This window comes from Cynara cardunculus (assembly GCF_001531365.2).
Source record: "Cynara cardunculus var. scolymus isolate 2C chromosome LG 13, CcrdV1, whole genome shotgun sequence".
Classification (NCBI taxonomy): Eukaryota; Viridiplantae; Streptophyta; class Magnoliopsida; order Asterales; family Asteraceae; genus Cynara; species Cynara cardunculus.
This window is the reverse complement of record NC_037540.1, coordinates 9,446,160-9,464,341: the sequence shown is the minus strand read 5'-3', so window position 1 is coordinate 9,464,341 and position 18,182 is coordinate 9,446,160. Positions and strand designations below refer to the sequence as shown.

Here is an 18,182-nt window from a genome sequence, read left to right as displayed (position 1 = left end):
CTAATAAAATCATCATTAACCAAGTTTAACTTTGTTTCTTAAGTTCGATAAAGCTCGGTTTAGTCAATAATTCTAATCTCTTATCCACAATAACTTGCTACTTCAGTTCAATCACAGAATATCTAAAGACAGAATATTTATTAAACGTAATAAGATCGAAAGGAAATCTAACCTTATAATTGCTTACTCCCAACTCTTGAATCCTACTTTTTTGCCCAAACTTTTCAAACAAGCAGTGTCATCGATCAGAGCTCCCTAGTCCCGCGTCATTTTTTTGGAGATCCTTTTCTTGATTGATAATCCCCCGACCCATCCCTTGTCTTCACGAGTTTATTAAGTTTTTCTTGATTGATAAACCCTGCGTGCAGATTCATAATCCTCTTCTTTACGTCCCTATCGACAGAGTGATCCACCATGTTAACAGACTCAAAATCAGAGGACTCGTTCCAATCCGATGGAGTAACTCATCAAAAAAAAATTATCATCTTTGGAAGGTTTGGGAGTGAGGAAACCTGAGTTATAAGCTTCTTCATCGACACACAAAAGTTGTAAGCTTTTGTTTCGATGTTTTTATTTTTTAAAGATTGTAAACTTTTAGTCAATATGCATACAATGTTTTAAAATAATACATGTTAAACATAAATGTTTCTATTTTAAACAACTGAAAAATCACACATTTAATTAAGACATGTTGATAACTTATAAAAGCATCTTCAACAAGTTTTCTATGATTTTTCTGAGATAAAAAACCGAAACTCCATTTTTTGTATTTTAAATGATTTGTTGGAGATGCTCTGAACTAATTTATTTTGATTTCATTGTAAAAATTGTTTTTGGTTTGGCAAAGAGTAATTTAATGTAAAATTATTTATCATTATTTTGTTAATAATCTTATAGAGTTCTTTTTGCTACTATTTCCATCTGTTTCCCATAAGTTTTTTTTTTATTAATAGTAATTAATATATATTCTTCCTAAAATAATTAATCATCAATTAAAACTATTTTCCTAAATTTAGTAAATAAAAGATTTAAGTATTAGTTATCATTTCTTTTTATAAAACTCATTAATAAAAAATTTAAAATCATCAATTAATATATTTTTTGAAAAGTTATTAATAAAATATTTAATTGTTAATTATTATGTATATTTAAAAAAAAACCTTATTGATGAGACAAAGTGATTTATGTTAATAATACTTTATTTATAGGGTACATTTGATACATTGGATAGGGATAAGACAGAACTGGACAGAGATCTTTGTATTATGTTTGGCATGAATTTTATGTGGAACAGATAGGAACAAAGTGAAACAAAGTGGAACTGACATGTTCCAGCCCTACCCCATGGAACAGGGTGGAACAAGGTGTAACAGACTTATATTTTTCTAATATAACCTCAAAATAAAACTTAATTCTCTTTTAAAACATTAAATATGTCTCTTTTTTACATTTTATTTATTTTTTAAATTTTATTTATTGTATTTTATGTTTCATTAAACTTTCATTTTACCGTCCTCAAAATATTATTTTTATACGGTTTCTATATTTTTATTAATTTATGTAATTTTATTATATATTAATAATAAAAAATAATGTAGAAAAGAGATAAAAATAAAAAATATATAAACTTTTTATTTGGTGTCATTCTAGTTGTTTTGACGAAAATTTGAAATGATATATTTTGTTATAAAAAATAGGTATTCTTTTATAATTTAATAAATTATATAAATTAATTAAAATAAACAACTCATCAGGGATAAATTGGTCATTTTACTTGTTTTGTTCTGTCCAGTTTTATCTTACCAAACATTTGAACAGTTGTTCTATCTTGTCATGTCCTGTACTGACACCAAACACATAGAAAGAGGTTCATTTAAAATATCCGAATTACAAAATCTCGTTCCTTCTTCAAATTGATGCATGAATTTAGGGATGTAAACGGGTCGAGTTAAATAATAGGTTATTTGAGTTCGACTTAAGAAAACATATTAGACTTGAGCTCGAGATCAAGCTCGGGCTCGGATATTTTTTCAGTTATAGAGCTTGAGCTCAATGCCTGTTTACAGGCTCGAATTTGTGATCGATGAACTCCATTATTGGCTCTATATTGATAATATTTATATTTTTTTATTTTATGATTTATGAACATATGAACATGTTTGGCTCGAAAAAGTTATGCTCGAATAGTTCGACTCAACTTGAAAATTTTAATCGAGTTATCAGAAGAGCCGAGTCGAACATTGGTGTTATAAAACTCAACTCGTTAAGTAAGCAATATAAAAGTTATTTATGAAATAAAAATACCTGGAGAACTATGGAATCACCTACTAGGTTGGTTTTTAAATACATTTGAATTGATAGTTTTTACGATCTAAACTGAACTTGATTAAGACGACTTAATAATAATAATAATAATAATAATAATAATAATAATAATAATAATAATAATAATAATAATAATAATAATAATAATAAATAAAATACTGTTATTTTTAATTTTCTCACACTTTTAAATGATATTTCTTTGATAATTTTAGTTCAGAAATTCATACGACAGACATATTGTTAATAAAATTTAGTTAATGTTTGAAGAGAAACAAAGATCGAGTCAAAACCACGTGTTAATTACGTCATGAGGCTCAACAAGATAGAATTTTAGCATACAAATTTTGTGGAGTCGAGTCACATTTGTTGAGTACCAAACGAGTTAAATCATAGGTGTCGATATCAAATTGTGTTGGCCTAATTTGTCACACATATAGCAACTTTATCCACACACGAGTGGACCATACTTTTCTACATGTTGCCTTTTTCTATTTTGAACATCGTTAGGCTAAAGTAGATGCTGACCTTTGAATTTTCTTACCATTTGACTACAAAAATCGAAGCTACGGATATTTTTCAAGAAATCATCATTCATCTGTTGGTTAGTTCTTTGCTTTTCGTATGCGAGGTCTTGTATCTGGGTCTTTTTCGCGATTTCTTTCAAAAACATGATAAACCTGAAATTAACAACTAAAAACTGAGAAATGACTGAAATAAAATTTGAACCGGCGTTTCGGATGGGAGAAGTCGTTCAAACCAACTATGTCAAGACTAACTTGTGTTATTATTGTAGTTTTAAGATATATACGGTGGCACCCAACATTACAATATTGTTGCATCTTTAATGAGCCTGATTTTTTTAGCTTACGACAGAGGAGCGTAGTGATGGCGTGTATCACTGTATCTCATGAACTGGGTCTGCCCTTGGATTTAAGGTTGCGTTGATATTAATGTTGATGTGGTTATCGAAAACTTGGATGAAGAAACATGGCAACAAAGTGAAAAGCCGTCATAATCGATGGTAAAAATGTTATCTATACCATATTATAAAACATTTGACAAAAACTCTTAAAAACCATCTTTTATATATGAAATATTGTTTATTGATGCATATTACTTAAAATTCAAAATTACAAGTAAATTGTACATAAGTACAACTTATTAAGCTCCATATTCGAATTCGTGTAACTAACTATGAATAAATATAATCAACTACAGGATAAAATTCTTATTTTAAATATATCTAAAATATAATTAGGATAATTATTAAGTTCTAACAGAACACTTAATTATTATCTTTATAAAAATTATATTATTAAACCAAAAATAAATTACTTTGCCATCAAACCTAAATTAAATTATAACAAAAAATTGAAGCAAAGAAATTACACAAACATGATACCTTTTATAATTTTTAAAAATTTTATGGTATCTTTAAATTTATATTTTATCAAGAAAAACATTATTGTTTATTCAAAACCATATAAATACGTATTATAATATCGACAGAGACTAAAAAAATAAAATGAAACATTGAAATCGAGATATATCTCGTTGTATTGTATGATTACCTTTCTAGTAAAAAACATATCTAAATGGATAACGTGTAAAATTAATTAGGGGTTGAAATTTATAAGCACTTAATTATGTGATTGTTTTTAGAATCAGTTTTGTTACAACGGTTTTTATGTATTTTTTATAATTAAATTATTTTGATCCTAAAATATCGTATTAAATTTGTTTATGTATGTCGAAATTACTGATTTATTATTTTAAATTAAAATAAATAAATTCGTAATTCATTTAAATGCGTAAAAAAACAAATTACACGTTGCTTTAAACTTAACCTTTTATTTTGTCACGTGGGAGAACCATCGTTTTCGTATGCGCAAAAAAGTTACTTATAGCAAAATAAAACCTTTATTTTAAATTTCTTTTCTTTTTAAAAAATTATATTATTTGATTTCTTTTATATTTAATTATTATATTTTTTTATTGTTTTTATTTAATTATTTTAGATATTTGCTTAATTTTATTAAAACATTATATGTATTTTTTAATAGAATAAATTCTTATAATATCTATTAATAAAATGCAACTAAAATATATCTATGGACTAAAATAATAAAATATTAGTATTATTATGAGGAAATTAAAAAGTAATGATTTTTCAATTTTCAAAAATAAAAAATAAAAATATCTGTAGAAAAAGGGAAAGAAGGACGCCACAAAACAACGCAGACATGTATATAGCCACAAACAAACAGCACTGCATTCAGTTCTTCAATTGTTGTTCATGCGTTCAAGTTTTCCTTTTACTTTTCCTTTCAAAACCCCATTCTTCAACAAATTAGCCAACTTAAACACAGAAATCGACCATTTCTCGACTTGGGTATCAGAGATTATAACCTTCCTTCAATTCAACTTCACGATTTCTGTATCAACATCACTTCAATCAGGTAAATTCTTGTAATTTTTAGTTTTTTGGTTTGATTTCACCAAAAATCTCATAGTTCTGTTCAAATCCCAAATCCTAACTCCCAAATGCTGTTTGCTAGTTCGTTTATAATGTGGTTTTTGATAATTTGAGGACAAAATCTCAAAATTAATCGTGGTGTTTGGTGACGTATTAAAGAGGATGTTTCATCTTTACCAAGGTTATAAAAGGGTTTTCTCCGATCGTTATTTCAGTACATGAATCCTGCGCTAAATTAGGTTAAACATGTTGATATAATGATTTGCTGCATTCTGTTTGCTTTCAAGTATTGATTCTGTTTTTCTTTTATGTATTGATTCTGTTTTCCCTTTTAGGTGTTGATTCTGTTGTAGATCACTTTTGTAGTCAAACAAGCCATTTGGAGCAGACATTGATATCCATTTGTTCAGATTCAGAGAAAATTGAGGTTATTATGCATACAATATTCAAATCCTTACCAATGGCAAGGTCTAAAAGTTGAACATGAAGAAGAAAATCCAAGTTGACCCTTAAATTTGAATATTGAAAATTCTTACCAACAAAGTTATGGGGTGGTTTCATGTTTGACCTTCTTTTTGAAGACCCACTTTTTGGGGTGAAACTTGTAACCCCCGGCTGCCTGCCGATTCATGCTCTTTGATCTTGAAAATATGACCAAATTGCTAAATTGATTCTATAACCCAAGATTTCAAGTGATATAATAGCATCTTTAACTTTGTTTCTTTTTCGGGTTGATGTTTCCATTAGGCATATCAAACAGAAGGGGAGGACCAGGGTGTTTGAATTGAATCCGTTCGGTTTTTGCTGGAACCTATAAAGCCTAGTTATTGCCATGGGTTCTTCTGAAGCAATTTTGCAAGTTTTCTGTGGGGTTGCACCTTTGAAGCAATTCCTCAAGTCGGATTTAACATTTTCTCCTGGATCCCTTACAAAATGCAAAAAGGGAAGTGGATCAAGTGTTGTTCGGTTATTCAGGTGCTCAAGTATTTTCAAGAACGGTCATATTCATCGCCAGTTTCCTAGAACTCCTAGAATTCCGTATGAAAGCTTCAAAAACGGACGATTTGATCATTCGTGTTGTAAATGCAAAAATGCTGAAAGTGTTAGTGGTTTTACTGCTGAGGATGGAAATGGTACATGGTTTGTGGATAATGCCAAACAGTTTAATACCATTCACGATATGGTTAATCCACCAAATCTCTTGGATTCGGAGGACGTTCAAAGGTTAAAGAAAGAAAAGGAGGTTTCGATGTCTGATAGCAAAGTCCATGATAAGATGCAAAAGACTAGTCTTGATATGATCGAGGATGAAGCGTGGGACCTACTGCGTGAATCCATTGTGACCTATTGTGGTAGTCCTATTGGAACTATAGCTGCAAAGGACCCCACCAGCTCAAGTGTTCTTAACTACGATCAAGTTTTCATCCGTGACTTCATACCTTCCGGTATAGCATTCTTATTAAAAGGGGAGTATGACATTGTCCGCAGTTTCATCCTTCACACACTTCAACTTCAGGTAGTTAACAGTTTGAACTTCCATATTCTTCTGTGCGGTTTTTTCAACTTCCACATTCATAGGTTTAAGAAAGAAAATGAGGGTAAATGACAATTTCACATTTGCTAGTAGAGGAAGTAATGAATTTCTCCATCTCATAATTGAGGGTAGAATTGAAAAGTAGGCACTTACTTTTGAAAGTGGACACTTATTGTCCCACATTGGGCGCAACATAAAAGTGGGAAAAGACAGGACCCGATTGGGACAAAAATGCATTCTTTGTGTCCGCCAAAATACATGGAACGAAAATCAAGAGCCTAGACAAGATTGATAAATTACTAAACTACCCATGTCAAATTAAACCCTAAAACCTTCAGGGATTCTTTCACCCTCCTACCTCACTCCTGTCATCCAATCCTGTCCACATACCAAATGCACCCCAACGGGGACATTGTTCGTCGTGTTCCAAATTTCAAGAATTTGGTGCTTTGCTAGATATCTAAATTGCCAAAGAGTGAAACATCATCAATTTTTACCTAAATTTTCTTGTTTTGCAGAGCTGGGAGAAAACGATGGATTGTCATAGCCCTGGTCAGGGATTGATGCCAGCCAGTTTTAAGGTTCGTACGGTACCCCTTGAGGGTGATGACACCGCAACCGAAGAAGTATTAGATCCCGACTTTGGAGAGGCTGCAATTGGGCGTGTTGCCCCTGTTGATTCTGGTATATATCAGCATGCCATATGTCCCTTTGTTTGTTTCTTTTGGACTTGAAACATGTTTTTTGTTTTCTCACTCTTTTGGCAATTTCTTACAATAGGATTGTGGTGGATTATATTGTTACGTGCATATGGAAAGAGTTCCGGAGATATGTCACTCCAAGAGAGAATTGATGTTCAAACTGGAATTAAGATGATCCTTAAGTTATGTCTTGCTGATGGTTTCGATATGTTTCCTACTTTGCTGGTTGCTGATGGTCCTTGCATGATCGATCGCCGTATGGGAATTCATGGCCACCCGCTCGAAATCCAAGTAATCCTCTTACTTCCCTCGTGAAAATTGTAATGTTTGACTTTACAGTTTAAGAAAATTGTTTGATTATTTGTTAGATGTTTAAATTCCCTCTGTCCCAAAATAAGTATCCACATTTCAATGTTAGTTTGTCCTAAAATTAGGGGCCATTTACTAAATTCTTACCGGGTAAGTGCTTACTGAGTGTCACTTACCTTACCGGTGAGCATGGCAAGGACCAAAATCTTAAACGCTAAGAGACATAGCAAGGACCGAGAATTTTACCCGGTAAGTGGAGGAGAAGACTTACCTAGTAAGCGCATAAGGGGGAAAAGACGCTTACCAACAATCCATTTTGATGGCCGAGAATATTACCCGATAAGGTAAGTGAGGGTGGTGTCTTGCTGATAAACGCTTACCCGGTAAGCGCTTACCTTAGCGGATGAACATGGCAAGGACCGAATCTCACCTGGGAAGTGATGGTGACGACTCTTACCCGATTAGCGCTTCCCGGGTAAATTATTGCATACAATGCCGTTTTGATGTACTAGAATCGGGGGTGTTGACTCTTACTGGATAAGCATTCGGGTAAACGGTCCCTAAGTGTCCATTTTCAAAATGAATTGTCTATATTCCAATTCTACCCTTGATTATGAGATTGTGAAATTATTTGCTCTCTCTATTATTAAGGGTAAAATTGTCATTTAGCCAATTAAAAAGTGTAATAATTACACATTTTCTAACAGGTTGCTTTTTTCATTGTCGATATTTATTTTGGGACGGAGGGTGTATCTTTTAAGGATGATAGGAGGGGGCAAGCATTTGTGCTAATAAGATTACTCCTTTATAACAAGCATTTTCAAGCCACGTAAACTAGTCAAACAACCACTGAATCTTCGGGCACCCTTTTAACCCGCCTCTGATATACATGACACTATTCGTGATTTCAGGCGTTATTTTATTCCGCATTAATGTGTGCACGGGAAATGCTTGCACCAGAGGATGGAACAGCAGATCTTGTTAGAGCCTTAAACAACCGTCTTGTTGCATTATCATTCCACATACGAGAATATTACTGGATAGATATGGGAAAACTTAACGAAATCTACCGTTACAAGACTGAAGAATACTCTTATGATGCCGTCAACAAATTCAACATTTACCCTGATCAAATTTCTCCGTGGTTAGTAGAATGGATGCCAAATAAAGGAGGATACCTTATTGGAAACCTGCAACCGGCTCATATGGACTTCCGCTTTTTCTCTCTTGGAAATTTTTGGTCTGTAGTCAGCAGTCTAGTTACAGCTGATCAATCACACGCGATTTTGGATCTTATTGAAGCGAAATGGGCGGATTTAGTCGCGGATATGCCTTTCAAGATTTGTTATCCTGCTCTTGAAGGTCAGGAATGGCAAATTATCACAGGCAGTGATCCTAAGAACACGTAAACCTCTATCTTGATGTTATATTTCTGTTTCTTTGGTCTGTTCCGTCTTTAGGGAACCATTGATTTATCACGATCGTGGGATTTTGCAGGCCATGGTCATACCACAATGGAGGTTCGTGGCCAACTTTGCTCTGGCAGGTAAACAGTCGTTTCTGAAATAATAGGGAAAAATGCAAATTAAGTTTAATGTTACAAAGTTTCGTATTTTGTACCCATTTTGACCGGTAACTTATTGATCTTGTAACATTTGGTGACGTGGAAGTCAAGTTTATCGTCCAATACGCGTAACCCTTTCGTGAACATTTCGAAAACTTTTGTAAACGGGTATTTGCGTCATCAAATGGTCACAGGACCAATAGGTTACCAGTTTACAAAATTGGAAATTTTGAAACTATGTTGCATAGGTTGACATAAAAATTCTTCGTTGCACTAAATAGGAACTAAGCAAAACTTTGTTGCATTTGCGTGAAATAATGTCGAGCCCTTTGGTACTTGTTGCACGAAGTGGCCATGACCAACTACATTTCATTTGAGCTAGTATTTAGGTTAGATATAAAACTAGAAGAGCTAAAATTCCTTATCAATAGAAGAGGGGTGAGTTTTGAGGTCAAAAGAACTACATTTGAATTCAATATTCATATGGATGGTGTACATATCTGATAAATCTTGATCACTATCCTACAATTGATAATAAACAGCACAAATAGAATTTGTTGGTGTTAGATTATTGCAAAAACCCATGAAATTTGAATTTGAAAAGTAGTCAGTTGGACCCGAAAACTCCAAGTGTACCTCCAAGAGCGGATTAACCAAACCAAACAAACTCGGTATATTCCACTTGAAAGTTGGGTCTGAAATGAGCGGGATATACACAAACCTGTCCTCTACCCCAAAGGGTAGAGCAGCTGAAGACCCTCAGCTTGTGCAAAAGTGGGAGCGAAAAGAAAAGGGAAAGAAGAACCAAGACTAGTAGATACTCCCTATGTCCAAGAATAAGTGTCTGTGTTACTATTTTAGTTTGTCCCAAAGTAAGTGTTTACTTTCAAAAGTAAATGTCTACTTTCCTATTTTACCCTTAATTATGAGAGAGAATTTCTCTCTATAATTGAGGGTGAAATTGTCCTTTTGTCAATAATTTCATATTCCTAAAATTGTCTTTTTGTTGTGGACATTCATTTTGGGATGGAGTAGTAAGCAATCGAAAATGAAAAAGAAAAAAAAACACAAGAATGGATTAACAAGGGGGTTGTTCAGTACTTGCTTACCACCTCTTACCCAATCAGAGATGTTGATTACGAAGCCCCTCTTACCGGTCCATAATGCTGACTTGGTAAGCTAAGGGAGGGACTCTTACTCGGTCAGTAATTAGTTGCTGACCCAGACCGCACTCTTACCCGATTAGCACTTACCCATTTGTGTTGGTAAACGGCCCCTGAGTCTGAGTATTTCTTTTACAGCTTACAGTGGCATGCATCAAGATGGACAGGCCAGAAATCGCCGCAAGAGCCGTTGAGGTAGCAGAGAGGCGGTTGGCTCAAGACAAGTGGCCTGAATACTACGACACCAAAAGAGGAAGGTTTATAGGGAAGCAATCGCGATTATTTCAAACATGGACAATTGCAGGATATCTTGTATCAAAACTTCTCCTTGCCGACCCAACGAAAGCCAAGATTCTGATGACGGATGAAGATTCCCAGCTTGTTAATGCCTTTTCGTGCATGATCACTTCTAATCCACGAAAGAAACGCGGTCCAAAGCCTTCCGAGAAGACCTACATTGTATGACCTTTCTATTTTGGGAAAGTTTATTTGTTCTTTAGGTATAGATTATACTATATAGTAAGGGGCGCAAATTTAAGCCGCCTCGTATTGCTTGTTATTTGTGATTGGAGATCACGAGTTCGAGTCATGGAAACGATCCAAAAAGACCATGTACAATTACATTCCGTTTGAAGACATGTAAATATGTACTTTGTTCTTGTATATGATTATGAAATGAAGAGAAATGATCCCATTCTTGCAGTCTTATGGGCTTGGAATGAAAACTATGCTGTTTGGAAGCAGGATCTTAATTTGGTTTCATTTATTTTCTCAAACAATGTGTTTGGTTTCTTGTTTGAAATCAAAGATAACATGATTGACTGTAGGGGCCGTTTATCAAACGCTTATCGCGCAAGTTTTTATTGGTAAGCGTTACCACTTTTACTTACCTTATTGGGTAACATTTTCAGCCATCAAAATGCATTGTTGTTGTCTTTTACCCAGTAAGCACTTACTAGGTAAGTGTTTTCTTTCCACTTATCAGGTAAGATTTTCAGCCATCAATAATTCTTATTTAAAGTACAATAGACCAAAACGTAAAGAATTATAAACCAAAAAGATCGAAACAACAATAAATTGTTAATCACAAGGACAAAAATAGTAATGAATTACAAATCATAGAGACGAAAAACGCAATTTATTGTTCTTTTTATTTTATTTTTTCATATAGATTTTCAATAAAATTCTTAAATTTATTAACTTATACAAATTATATTCATGTGTTATTATTTTTACGATTGATAATTATGTTATTAAAAAATTTAGAAGTTTTTCTATAATGCTACAAATAAATTATTCTGATTGGATGAAAGACGCTTAAGCTTATAAGGTAGAATCATTGATCATTGTCATGTCCTCAGTAAGATAAAATGACACTCTATAATATATTTTTTTTGATTAACCTGGATATTCAACCCGCTATGCAAACCGACTAATCCCAGGACGACCACCTGCTTTACTAAATGGCCGGAGTCATTGAACCTCCGTGACGACAAAAGGATTTTTATTTCTCCTTGGATTTGAACCAGGGACCTCCTGGTACTTTTGACCTTAGGAGCCAAACTCAAACCAATCGGGCACCACCCTTATGGTTAGAAACAGGCTTTATGGTTACAATCATTTGGATATCGTGTAATACTATACTTTGACCTTATAATATCTTAGGTTTCACGAAATCAGGAGAATCACTCTCTTTACAACACCACCAAAGGTGCTCTCCTTAAAAGAGGGCAACCCCCTTAGACCCCGGGTTTATTGTGATCTAAGGTGATATGGACAACATTTATGAGTATGCACTCTACACCTCCTATAACTCACATTATATTTGCCTTCTCACCTAGTCGATCGCTAACAAATCACAATTAAACCAAAATGTTTGATTACACTAAAATCACCAACATAAATGAACTTGCGAACATTGAAGAAGATACAAAAGATGAACTATCAAACATTTTGTAAGATTTTTGAAGAATGAAGAAATCACAACACAACACAACAATTATGTTCTGCATTTATTCAACTGCAAACTACCAAATGTTACAGTCACAAGATAGTTTTAAGCTTTACAGAAGACCAAAAACCATAGATTTAATACCCAGTTCCACAAACCATTAGTTTTCGAAAATTTAAGCAACAGAAGTTGCTGCTGCTTCAGCAGGCCAAAACTCGGTTTTCTTCCCAGTCTTGGAAACAGTCTGCAGAACTGCATCCGGCTGTACGTTACCCTTCACAGTCACTTTTTGTTGCTCCAGATCAATGTCAAAAGTCTCCACCCCTGTACAGTTTTCATTATAAATGATTAATATAACATAAATAGTTGGTTCCCAGATTCTCAAAATATTTATGGTTCTCGTTTGAACCTACCCCCCTGTGATATGCCCGTAAACAATTCATCTATATTTAAATGAATCCTAAATGCATACACTGGTCCTCTGTTTGAAAATCTTTAAAAAAGAAATGGTAAATGAAGTAAATTACCTAAACTTTTGAGTAAAAAATCTTGATTACATTCTCAAGTTATTAAATCTAGCTCTATTTGATGTTGTATGGAAATGAAAGAAATTATGTATTACTTATAAGCTACCTTATTTTTTGAGCTTATTGAAAAAAACCCTGTTTGGTAAGCCATAGACTAGCTTATAAGCCAAGCTTTGGAGGCTTTTTTCCATTTTATTTCCAATTCTGTCACTTCCAATTAACTTTTCAACATCCTTTTAGGTAATTTTACATTGTCATTTAGTATATCAACTAGTCTTTCCCAAACATGACTAGTTTATCAACCAACAACAAGCTTATCAACTAGTTTACCAAACATAGCCTTGGATAAAAGAAAAATGGACAAGTAATGCGAGCATGCACTTGACGGAAAGACGAATTAACAAACCTTCCATTTTGCCAAGAACCCTCTTCACGGCCCCGACACAGCCTCCACATGACATACCAACCTTAAGAACAACAGTCTGCATTCCCATCAACAGAAATTTTGTAAGTTTCTAGTTTCGGAAATCATCATCAATTACATATTAATAATCGGTGAAACAAACCATAGTCTTGGATTCAGTTGGAAATGAACAAAACCCATTTCAAATTATACCCAAAACACATATTGCAATTTAGAATCTCCAATGTAATACCACAAAAAGAACTCAACTCTTTGAAAACTTACAGTTAGACCAACAAATTAATATGACACATTAACAATGTAAAAGATCATTTAAGCAATTTAGAAGCAATTGGCAGAAAAATGAATCACATCGAATTGAAATATGGATTATTATTTAGCTAGCCTATGTGAATATTGTGCCTTATGATCCACTGAAATTTAGCCCAAATCAAGAACTGATGCAAACATGCCATTATAGCATTTGAGTAGCGCAAATGGGCAATTGTGCCCTAATCAGGCTCTGATATGGAAACAACCATTTAGGCTTCATCTAAGAAATAATTAACAACCAGCTGTGACTCTTGGATCACTTTATTGTAATATACATCATCATCTACACCAATATGAGACTTGTTCTCTGAAAAAACTCCATAACTACATAAACAAATATCCAGAAAAAGCAAGTAATTCTTTTTTCCCTTTTGGGATCATTCTGGAGTTCATCAGGTAAAGGCACAAATTTCAATTTTGTACTTCATTGAACTGAAATTCGCCTTGTATAAATCAGAGTACCACCTAATCCTACAAAATAATTCTCACCGCAAGATTATTTCCACCTGATTCCACAAAAACCTAATTTGTAATCCGTAAATTCAACGTTAAACGAAATATCGCCCCAAAGCTCAATATACATCAATTATCATCCAAGTCAATACAGACAAATCCATCATCAATAAAATTGAAAGATGAACTTAAAAGGGGTTTCAGTCGGATCGAAACAAAAGGTATTCGTGATCGTAATAACAAAATCCACAAGAAAATAGATCATATCAAACCGATCCAACCCGTGAAAATTAAAGAACATAATAATCAGAGAGATGAATAGAATTTACCTGAGACATGGTCAATTGAATTTGAAAGAAATTGGACAAAGGATAAATGGATTGAATTTGGGCGAAATGAACAGAGTTGGGGTTTATTTAAATAGAGGTATAGAGATAAAAAGGGGAGACACGTTTTCTTATGGATGGTTGAATTGGCATCTGGTTTGGTGACGGCCGGTTGGTCGTCAGTCATCACGACGTTGCGTTGCGTTGCGTTGACTTGACGTTTCCGTTATTCTAGAAAGCGACTAACTTTTATCAGTTTTTTCAGTTTGGTCCTTAAACTTCCACTTTTGTAAAAATACGTCCCTCTTTAGTTTACAAAGGCTACGATACCATTAGACCAAAGACCCTTTGATTCAAAACTCCCCATTCCGGACAACAATAAACATTTTTCCGTCTTACAACACATCCAACAACCACCTTTACGGTTGACATATATTACCACTGTAACAACCGAATACAACATCCTCTCATCATCCTTTGTCCACCAATGAAAAACACCACCTCCCTAAATCAGCTACGTTGACCAATGCTTCTATTACTCTATTGATTTGATCCATTTGGGACACGAAGTAGGTTTCATATGGAGGCGCTATGTCGGGTGGTTGTCGGAGCAACCTTCTCGAAAGTGAATCAAGTTTTAAAAGTTTACAAAAATACCCCTTAAACTTCATAAAATTATCATTGTTGTATATGAAAGGTAATTAGGTTTATTGGCCACCAAATCAATGAAATATAACTTGGACGTACCTTGTACTATACTACATATGCAGTACACTTGAACGTTTTTATATTAAAAAATGTATCTTATATTTCCATTAGAAAATAACGTTTTTAAAGAAAAGGTGATGTATTTTAATATTTTTAGACACGTGGTTAATAGAAAAGTAAGTGAGTTTGATTTCTCTAAATATATCAATTTGTACGACTCATCACATTTGTAATAGAAAAGTAAGTGAGTTTTTAAAGAAAAGGTGATATATGGGATGTTTGAAACGCAACTCATTACATTTGTACAACCATAATCCAATCAATTGAAATATTTATGAAAATGATGAGAGTTTATTATTATGATTTGAATATTTATGAAAAATGATTAGAGTTCATTAATTATGATCAATACTTTATATTAGAAAACAATCTAAACTTTTATGAAATCACATATTCATTAAATTAAATGGACGGTTGAGATTGAGTTGTACAAATGTAAAAAGTTATAATAACTCACCTCTCTCTCTCTCTCTCTCTCTATATATATATATATATATGTATATATATATACATGGATGGGTTAATTTGAAAAATATTTGAGAAGTAAAGAAGTGATCATAGCACTTCATACGATCAAGATCGAAATTGACTGGTCAAGAATTACGGCTTTGAGTAGTCAAAAATTGTGACTATGAGAAAAGTAGAGGAAGTAATTTTGTAACTTTTACAAATATATGACAAACTAGTTCATGTGTGAACCCGTGTGATTCACATGTGAACTCTTGTAATTCAAATATGAACTAATTAACTCATTTACATGTGAACCCGTATGATTCATATATGAACTAATTAATTAATTCACATATGTACGTATAGTTCATATGTGAGTCACACGGGTTCACATGAGAATCTGCTGCCTATTTGTATAACTTATGAAACCACCCATCTATGTTTCGAATACCCATACGAAGAATTATCCGGTACTTCACAGTCAAAGCCGCAAATGTTGACCAGATGAAAGGTTAAGATCAGTTCTTACTTCTTAAATACTTACGACTTCTCAAATGAACATTTTCCTATACACACACACATAGAGAAATGTTATTTTGAGAAGTGATAAATAATTGAGAAGTAATGAAGTGATCCTAGCATTTCATACGATTAAGATCGGATTTGACTAGTCAAGAATTGCGGCTATGCAAAAAATAGGGGGTAGATTGTAACTTTTACAAATGGACGACAAATGGGTTTATATGTGAACCTATGTGATTCACATATTAATTATATGTTCACGTGCGAACCCATGTAATTTACGTGTTGATTCACATATAAACATGTTGGTTCATATGTGAATCAGTTAATTAGTTCATATGTGAACTCATTAACGGGTTCAAATATGAACATATAATTTATATGTGAATCACATGAGTTCACATGTGAACCGTTTGTTGCCTATTTGGTTTGAGTTTGACTCCAAAGGTTAAAAGACCACTAAGTCTCAGGTTCAAATCCAAGGAGAAATAAAAATCCTCTTGTGGCCACGGAGGCTCAAATGCGGTGACACCGGGTTATCTGCAAAGCAGGTGGTCGGCTTGGGATTAGTCAGCTCGCATAGCGGGTTGAATATCAAGGTTAATAAAAAAAAACTACCTCTTCATCTTTCGCATATGCATGCGAGGAATTATCAAGTATTTCATAGTCAAAACTGCAAATGTTGACCAGATGAAGGGTTAGATTAATTCTTTACTTTTCAAATATTTATCATTTCTTAAATGAATATTTCGTTGTGTGTGTGTATAAACACATATGGTTTATATTATAATTCTAATGAGTCAATAATATTAAACAATTTAAATTATGTTATATACTAAAAACTAAAAATAAGACACTAACAGGATTTTAAAAACAAATATTGCGTTACAAAAACCGCACATTGGGTTATGACATGCCATGGGTTATTATGGTTCAAACACGCCTTGAGCTACAGTGCGTGTTACATCCCATGCTAACCGTACCAAATAGGCAGCCCCATTTATAATTTATTAAAAAAGTAGAATAAGGAAAAAAGAATTTAAAAATATATTCAAAACATTTCGTATGTAACAATATTTAGTTAGCACTTATTACATATAGAGGAATATACTGGTCATTTCTTTCCAGTTAGACTTGACGCAAAAACGTTTGGCAACCAACCATTTTCTGTCAAATCTCACCTGAATCAGATCTCTTATTTGAATGAAAACTCTTACCATAATAAGTACTTACCCCAAAAATTTTAGTAAAGAACCCCTTAACATAAAACTTTTTGACCACAAGAAAGAAACCATATATAAATATTTATATTTCTAAACAAATTGTTTCTTTATTTAGTATAAGGGGCTGTTTGGCAATTGTTGAATGGTTTGGTGCAGAACGATTAAGTGGTCAGAATGATTAAGAGACTCTCATGATATAGTGCAAAATGAAATATAATCTATATATCTATATATCTATAAAGCAGAATCATGATATGCTGACGTGGCATCTCCTCGACGTAGAGATCATATTTTCCTCTTTTTTCCACATTTTGATTTTTTTTTTCTTAATAATTTTGCAAATTAATGTTCACATTTAACTCAAAACCCTTCCCCTTCTCTTGGTACGTTTCAACTCTATTTATGTGTACATTTAACTCAAAAAACCCTATCCCCTTTTCTTGGTACGTTTCAACTCTATTTATGTGTACATTTAACTCAAAAAACCCTTCCCCTTTTCTTGGTACGTTTCAACTCTATTTATGTGTTCTCCATCTCTATATCCATGTACGAGTTATAAATTACTGGTACGCTCTTCGCTCTTCTTTTCCATCTCTCATCTAAAAACCACTTTTCCTCTTTTTTCCACGTTTTGATTTTTTTTCCTTAGCAATTTTGCAAATTAATGTTCACATTTAACTCAAAAACCCTTCCCTTCTCTTGGTATGTTTCAACTCTAACATTTAAATCATTCAATCCTTGGTTTTTTCTCTAAATCCCTCAATCTTTAGGTTTTTTTCATTTATGTGTTCTTCATATCCATGTACGAGTTATAAACTATAGGTACGCTCTCTCCTCTTCTTTTCCATCTATCATCTATGGCAGAAGAGTATACACAAGTTTATCAATATATGTAATAAGACATTAGAATATGGATTAAAGAGAAGTCCAAGACATTGGAACATGGATTAAAGAGAAGTCTCCATTGAGGCTTTAGAATTTTGTGAGAATTTTGATTATTTTTCCTTTTGTTGTGGATTCACTTAATTTTTTTTATTATGTTTTCTTATAGTTTCTTAATTTGTAATTTTGTAAGAAAAAAAACACCAACAATAAGATACATTTTTAGGCATCGCAATACTAATTTTTAGAAAAAACACAAACTTTGTTTTTTT

At 33.1% G+C, this 18,182-nt stretch overlaps 2 protein-coding genes across 3 annotated transcripts; one reads left to right on the top strand and one right to left on the bottom strand.

The window, feature by feature from the left end:
* The first annotated feature begins 4,679 nt into the window (after positions 1-4,679).
* LOC112525497 (neutral/alkaline invertase 3, chloroplastic-like) lies at positions 4,680-10,774 on the top strand. The gene is made up of 8 exons (XM_025135650.1): positions 4,680-4,784; positions 5,137-5,228; positions 5,549-6,317; positions 6,854-7,019; positions 7,116-7,327; positions 8,257-8,750; positions 8,843-8,891; positions 10,211-10,774. The coding sequence occupies exons 3-8, from the start codon at positions 5,634-5,636 to the stop codon at positions 10,535-10,537; spliced, it is 1,932 nt and encodes a 643-aa protein (XP_024991418.1). The 5' UTR covers positions 4,680-4,784; positions 5,137-5,228; positions 5,549-5,633; the 3' UTR covers positions 10,538-10,774.
* Positions 10,775-11,998: 1,224 nt separating this feature from the next.
* On the bottom strand, positions 11,999-14,162 carry LOC112524716 (copper transport protein ATX1). 2 transcript variants are annotated; one of them, XM_025134673.1, is made up of 3 exons: positions 14,069-14,162; positions 12,957-13,032; positions 12,053-12,347 (listed from the first exon to the last, which is right to left on the bottom strand). In XM_025134673.1, exons 1-3 carry the CDS (start codon positions 14,075-14,077, stop codon positions 12,199-12,201), a joined length of 234 nt encoding a protein of 77 aa, XP_024990441.1. In that variant the 5' UTR covers positions 14,078-14,162; the 3' UTR covers positions 12,053-12,198. The 2 variants fall into 2 exon arrangements, with proteins under 2 accessions (XP_024990440.1, XP_024990441.1); XM_025134672.1 differs by lacking the exon at positions 14,069-14,162 and having other exon boundaries at positions 11,999-12,347; positions 12,957-13,044.
* Positions 14,163-18,182: the final 4,020 nt, after the last annotated feature.

Excerpts from the sequence above, each read along its gene's own strand:
- LOC112525497 (XM_025135650.1), top strand. The coding sequence starts at position 5,634 with ATGGGTTCTTCTGAAGCAATTTTGCAAGTTTTCTGTGGGGTTGCACCT. Across the intron at positions 7,020-7,115 it reads TGTTGCCCCTGTTGATTCTG|GATTGTGGTGGATTATATTG; the intron begins GTATATATCAGC and ends TTCTTACAATAG. Across the intron at positions 8,892-10,210 it reads GGCCAACTTTGCTCTGGCAG|CTTACAGTGGCATGCATCAA; the intron begins GTAAACAGTCGT and ends TTTCTTTTACAG.
- LOC112524716 (XM_025134672.1), bottom strand. The coding sequence starts at position 13,044 with ATGGGAATGCAGACTGTTGTTCTTAAGGTTGGTATGTCATGTGGAGGC. Across the intron at positions 12,348-12,956 it reads GGTTCTTGGCAAAATGGAAG|GGGTGGAGACTTTTGACATT; the intron begins GTTTGTTAATTC and ends AAAACTGTACAG.